The sequence below is a fragment of the Oncorhynchus keta genome, chromosome 17 (assembly GCF_023373465.1).
Source record: "Oncorhynchus keta strain PuntledgeMale-10-30-2019 chromosome 17, Oket_V2, whole genome shotgun sequence".
In the NCBI taxonomy this organism is placed as follows: domain Eukaryota; kingdom Metazoa; phylum Chordata; class Actinopteri; order Salmoniformes; family Salmonidae; genus Oncorhynchus; species Oncorhynchus keta.
This window is the reverse complement of record NC_068437.1, coordinates 57,063,841-57,070,603: the sequence shown is the minus strand read 5'-3', so window position 1 is coordinate 57,070,603 and position 6,763 is coordinate 57,063,841. Positions and strand designations below refer to the sequence as shown.

The 6,763-nt window shown below is 42.9% G+C and overlaps 1 protein-coding gene across 2 annotated transcripts in view; it reads left to right on the top strand.

Moving 5' to 3' along the window:
- Positions 1 to 4,921, top strand: part of LOC118378263 (dual oxidase 2-like) — a 54,791-nt gene extending 49,870 nt beyond the window's left edge. For both annotated transcript variants that reach the window (XM_052466698.1, XM_052466697.1), the window contains exons 30-34: positions 1 to 148; positions 255 to 413; positions 1,477 to 1,632; positions 1,741 to 1,869; positions 3,836 to 4,921. The exon at positions 1 to 148 is cut by the window's left edge and continues 85 nt beyond it. In XM_052466698.1, coding sequence (XP_052322658.1) covers positions 1 to 148; positions 255 to 413; positions 1,477 to 1,632; positions 1,741 to 1,869; positions 3,836 to 3,958 — 715 coding nt within the window. In that variant the 3' untranslated portion in view covers positions 3,959 to 4,921. The remainder of the gene's footprint in view (positions 149 to 254; positions 414 to 1,476; positions 1,633 to 1,740; positions 1,870 to 3,835) is intronic.
- Positions 4,922 to 6,763: the final 1,842 nt, after the last annotated feature.

The following is a 6,763-nucleotide window of genomic DNA, read 5'->3' as shown; positions in this document are numbered from 1 at the left end:
CACCGATGAGTACCACCCATTCACCTTGACGTCAGCTCCACATGAGGAGACCCTCAGCCTTCACATCCGCGCTGTAGGCCCCTGGACCAGCCACCTCCGAGAGGTGTACACCCCCGACAACCTGGAGCAACTAGGAACCTATCCAAAGGCATGGAGGGAGAGAGACTGTGTGTGTGTGTTGGTTGGATGGTTGATTCATTCTTGCTGTCTGGCAATGCTTTACTCTATCATATATTTGTACTCCTGTTCCACAGCTGTACCTGGACGGGCCGTTTGGGGAGGGCCACCAGGAGTGGACGGACTTCGAGGTGTCAGTCCTGGTGGGAGGAGGGATTGGAGTCACCCCCTTCGCTTCCATCCTCAAAGACCTGGTCTTTAAGTCCTCCATCAAGTTTAAGACCCAGTGTAGAAAAGTCAGTAAGCTATCCAACCTGAGCATGATGCACACCTACTATGATCTTCTTCTTTCTTCTTCTTTTTTCTTCTTTCTTCTTCTTCTTTCTTCTTTCTTCTTCTTCTTCTTTCTTCTTCTTCTTCTTTCTTCTTCTTGTTTCTTCTTTCTTCTTTCTTCTTCTTCTTCTTCTTTCTTCTTCTTTCTTCTTCTTTCTTCTAATTTCTTCTTCTTCCTTCTTCTTCCTTCTTCTTCTTTCTTCTTCTTCTTCTTCTTTCTTCTTTCTTCTTCTTCTTCTTTCTTCTTCTTCTTCTTTCTTCTTCTTGTTTCTTCTTTCTTCTTTCTTCTTCTTCTTCTTCTTTCTTCTTCTTTCTTCTTTTCTTCTTCTTCTTCTTCTTCTTCTTCTTCTTCTTCTTCTTCTTCTTCTTCTTCTTCTTCTTCTTCTTCTTCTTTCTTCTTCTTCTTTCTTCTTTCTTCTTCTTCTTCTTCTTCTTCTTCTTCTTCTTCTTCTTCTTCTTCTTTTTTTCTTCTTCTTCTTCTTCTTCTTCTTCTTCTTCTTCTTCTTCTTCTTCTTTCTTCTTTTCTTCTTCTTCTTCTTCTTCTTCTTCTTCTTCTTCTTCTTCTTCTTCTTCTTCTTCTTCTTCTTCTTCTTCTTCTTCTTCTTCTTCTTCTTCTTCTTCTTCTTCTTCTTCTTCTTCTTCTTTCTTCTTCTTTCTTCTTCTTCTTCTTCTTCTTTCTTCTTTCTTCTTCTTCTTTCTTCTTCTTTCTTCTTCTTCTTCTTCTTCTTCTTCTTCTTCTTCTTCTTCTTCTTCTTCTTCTTTTCTTCTTCTTCTTCTTCTTCTTCTTTCTTCTTTCTTCTTCTTCTTCTTCTTTCTTCTTCTTCTTCTTCTTCTTCTTCTTCTTCTTCTTCTTCTTCTTCTTCTTCTTCTTCTTCTTCTTCTTCTTCTTCTTCTTCTTCTTCTTTTTCTTCTTCTTCTTCTTCTTCTTCTTCTTTCTTTTTTCTTCTTTTACTTTTTTCTTCTTCTTCTTCTTTTTTCTTCTCAAAATAAAGACACATTTGGGACACTGCCTCTGTCTGTCTGTAGGTGTACTTTATCTGGGTGACTCGTACGCAGCGTCAGTTTGAGTGGGTGTCTGACATCATCAGGGAGGTGGAGGAGCAGGACAGTGTGGATCTGGTCTCTGTCCACATCTACATCACACAGCTGGCAGAGAAGTTTGACCTGCGAACCACCATGCTGGTGAGAACCCCCCCCCCCCCAAAAAAAAACATGCCTATGAAGAAGCAATCATGAATTTGTGTTTCAAACAATGTTCTAAGCTGGTATATCTGGGTTGTCTCTGGTCAGTACGTGTGCGAGCGTCACTTCCAGAAGGTGTGGAACAGGAGCCTCTTCACCGGCCTGCGCTCTGTCACCCACTTTGGCCGTCCGCCATTCGTCTCCTTCTTCAGTTCTCTGCAGGAAGTGCATCCTGAGGTCAGTTACTGCTACACAACAGTGTGTGTGTGTGTGTGCGTGTGTGTGTGTGTGTGTGTGTCCTTCAGCACACTGCAGGAGGTGCGGGCTGAGGTCAGTGATAGTTACAGATCTGCTGTAGTTGTTGTCTAACTGTTTTTCCGTATAGTCAACGACTATGACTGTTATTGTGCACTGTAATCTGTTATCCTACGATCGTTATGATCAATCCATTGGACTTGGCAGCACAAACATCTCTGGGAACAGACTGCTGCTGTTCTGATCCATTCCACAGTATCCAGTACAAGTGTACGTTTGTCCATAAATAAAGTCCCCCTGTGTGCAATCTAAGTAATAATAAATAATAATATATGCCATTTAGCAGACGCTTTTATCCAAAGCGACTTACAGTCATGTGTGCATACATTCTACGTATGGGTGGTCCCGGGAATCGAACCCACTACCCTGGCGTTACAAGCGCCATGCTCTACCAACTGAGCTACAGGAGGACCACGATCACATAAGTATCACATGATCTGTCACAGGATCTCAGTATATATACACACTTGTTCTGAAAGGCCCCAGAGTCTGCAACACCACTAAGCAAGGGGGCACCACCAAGCAAGGAGCACCATGAAGACCAAGGAGCTCTCCAAACAGGTCAGGGACAAAGTTGTGGAGAAGTACAGATCAGGTGTTGGGTTATAAAAAAACGTCTGAAACTTTGAAACATCCCACGGAGCACCATTAAATACATTATTAAAAAATGGAAAGAATATGGCACCACAACAGACCTGCCAAGTAAGGGCCGCCCTGAAGGAGCTGCAAAGCTCCACAGCGGAGATTGGAGTTTCTGTCCATAGGACCACTTTAAGCCGTACACTCCACAGAGCTGGGCTTTACAGAAGAGTGGTCAGAAAAAAGCCATTTGCTTAAAGAAAAAAATATGCAAACACATTTGGTGTTCACCAAAAGGCATGTGAAGACTCCCCAAACATATGGAAGAAGGTACTCTGGTCAGATGAGACTAAAATGTTGCTTTTTTGGCCATCAAGGAAAACCCAACACCTCTCATCACCCCGAGAACACCATCCACACAGTGAAGCATGTTGGTGGCAGCATCAATCTGTGGGGATGTTTTTCATCGGCAGGGAAACTGGTCAGAATTGAAGGAATGATGGATGGGGCTAAATACAGGGAAATTATTGAAGGAAACCGGTTTCAGTCTTCCAGAGATTTGAAACTGGGACGGAGGTTCACCTTCCAGCAGGACAATGACCCTAAGCATACTGCAAAAGCAACACTCTGGTGGTTTAAGGGGAAACATTTAAATGTATTGGAATGGCCTAGTCAAAGCCCAGACCTCAATCCAATTCAGAATGTGGTATGACTTAAAGATTGCTGTACACCCATCCAGCTTGAAGGAGCTGGAGCAGTTTTGCCTTGAAGAATGGGCAAAAATCCCAGTGGCTAGATGTGCCAAGTTTATAGAGACATACCCCAAGAGACTTGCAGCTATAATTGCTGCAAAAGGTGACTCTACCACCTTTTGGGGGGTAGCCATGTTTCACAATAAAAAAATATTTTGCATCTTCAAAGTGGTAGGCATGTTGTATAAATCAAATTATAAATAAAAATGTCATTATGCTAACATCAACTAAATTTTTTTTTAAACAGATACTCACACTGACGATGTATCTCACACAATCTCTTTCTCTCTCTTGCCCCTCTACCTCTCTCGCTCTCTCTACCCCTCTCTCTCTCTCTACCCCTCTCTCTCTCTACCCCCTCTCTCTCTCCCCCCTCTCTCTCTACCCCCCCCCTCTCTCTCTACCCCCCTCTCTCTCTCTACCCCCCTCTCTCTCTCTACCCCTCTACCTCTCTCTCTTTCTACCTCTCTCTCTACCTCTCTCTCCCTCTACCCCTCTCGCTCTCTCTACCCCCCCCTCTCTCTCTCTCTCTACCTCTCTCTCTCTCCTCTCTCCAGGTGGGTAAGATCGGTGTGTTCAGCTGTGGTCCTCCTGGTCTCACTAAGAACGTAGAGAAGGGCTGCCAACAGATGAACAAGAGAGACCAAGCACATTTCATACATCACTATGAAAACTTCTAAACTTGTACAACACTACTAGGGATTTCTGCCCTTACCAGGGACATACTAGGGGTTACAATACACACAACACATGTTACTATGGGAAATAATAATATAATAATAATATATAATAATAATTATGTAAAGTCTTCTCTTGCTACATTACTGTACAACAAAACAGCACTGCTCGGGATTTCTGTCCCTCAAGCAGAGAATTTGAGAATGCTATACACACACAACATTACTGACTGTCCCTCAAGTAGAGATGGAGAATGCTATATACACACATCATTACTGACTGTCCCTCAAGCAGAGAGTTTGAGAATGCTATATACACACACAACATTACTGACTGTCCCTCAAGCAGAGATGGAGAATGCTATATACACACAACATTACTGACTGTCCCTCAAGCAGAGATGGAGAATGCTATATACACACACAACATTACTGACTGTCCCTCAAGCAGAGATGGAGAATGCTATATACACACAACATTACTGACTGTCCCTCAAGCAGAGATGGAGAATGCTATATACACACAACATTACTGACTGTCCCTCAAGTAGAGATGGAGAATGCTATATACACACAACATTACTGACTGTCCCTCAAGTAGAGATGGAGAATGCTATATACACACAACATTACTGACTGTCCCTCAAGCAGAGATGGAGAATGCTATATACACACAACATTACTGACTGTCCCTCAAGTAGAGATGGAGAATGCTATATACACACAACATTACTGACTGTCCCTCAAGTAGAGATGGAGAATGCTATATACACACAACATTGGGATACCATTTTTTAGAAAGAACAGTTTATGATTCATTCAGACTAGATTTATGATTTACAAATGATTTACAGTGAAAATAAAAGACGGTATATACTGTATTACATTATTTCTTTTAAATGCACATCATCTGCAAAAAAAATGTAATTTAACAATATAATAAAATTAAATATGTTTCTCTTTCAAGACTGCGTCAATATGAACTCGTTTTTATTAAATCACATACTGTATCTTACATGTAATACCGCTATGCTTTCGTTTTACGACCCTTACTCTATAGAAGAAGTCGTCTTACGACCCTTACTCTATAGAAGAAGTCGTTTTACGACCCTTACTCTATAGAAGAAGTCGTTTTACGACCCTTACTCTATAGAAGAAGTCTAATTACGACCCTTACTCTATAGAAGTCGTTTTACGACCCTTACTCTATAGAAAAAGTCGTTTTACGACCCTTACTCTATAGAAGAAGTCGTTTTACGACCCTTACTCTATAGAAGAAGTCGTTTTACGACCCTTACTCTATAGAAGAAGTCGTTTTACGACCCTTACTCTATAGAAGTCGTTTTACGACCCTTACTCTATAGAAAAAGTCATTTTACGACCCTTACTCTATAGAAGAAGTCATTTTACGACCCTTACTCTATAGAAGAAGTCGTTTTCCGACCCGTACTCTATAGAAGAAGTCGTTTTACGACCCTTACTCTATAGAAGAAGTCGTTTTACGACCCTTACTCTATAGAAGAAGTAGTTTTACGACCCTTACTCTATAGAAGAAGTCGTTTTACGACCCGTACTCTATAGAAGAAGTCATGTTACGACCCTTACTCTATAGAAGAAGTCGTTTTACGACCCTTACTCTATAGAAGAAGTAGTTTTACGACCCTTACTCGTTTTACATGTACCTTCTGGATGGTAGTGGGGTGAACAGACAGTGGCTCGGGTGGTTGTTGTCCTTGATGATCTTTATGGCCTACCTGTGACATCGGGTGCTGTAGGTGTCATGGAGGGCATGTAGTTTGCCCCCGGTGATGCAGACCGCACCACCCTCTGGGAGAGCCTTGCGATTGAGGGCGGTACAGTTGCCGTACCAGGAAAGCGATATAGCCCGACAGGATGCCCTCAATTGTGCATCTGTAAAGGTGTGTGAGGGTTTTAGGTGACAAGCCAAATTTCTTCAGCCTCCTGAGGTTGACAAGGCTCTGTTGCACCTTCTTCACCACACTGTCTGTGTGGGTGGACCATTTCAGTTTGTCCGTGATGTATACGCCGAGGAACTTAAAACTTTCCACTTTTTCCACTGCTGTCCTGTCGATGTGGATATAGGGGGCTGCTCCCTCTGCTGTTTCCCGAAGTCCACGATCATCTACTACGTTTTGTTGACTTTGAGTGAGAGGTTGTTTTCCTGACACCACACTGAGTGCCCTCACCTCCTCCCTGTCGGCCGTCTCGTCGTTCTTGGTAATCAAGCCCACTACTGTTGTGTCGACTGCAAACTTGATAATTGAGTTGAAAGCGTGCGTGGCCACGCAGTCATGGCCTCAAAGCTTACTGATGAGCTCGGATGTTACTATGGTGTTGAATGCTGAGCTGTAGTCAATGAACAGCATTCTTACATACGTAGGTATTCCTGTTGTCCAGATGGGATAGGGCATTGTGATGGCGATTGCATCGTCTGTGAACCTGTTAGGGCGGTATGCAAACTGAAGTGGGTCTAGAGTGGCAGATAAGGTGAAGGTGATGTTATTCTTGACTAGTCTCTCAAAGCACTTCATGATGACAGAAGTGAGTGCTATTGAGCAGTAGTCATTTATTTCAGTTATCTTTGCCTTCTTGGGTACAGGAACAAGGGTGGCCATCTTGAAGACATGTGATGACAGCAGACTGGGATAGGGAGTGATTGAATTTGTCAGTAAACACACCGGCCAGCTGGTCTGCGCATGCTCTGAGGACACGGCTAAGGATGTCGTCTGGGCCAGCAGCCTTGCGAGGGTTAACACGTTTAAATCTTTTACTCACGTCGGCCATGGA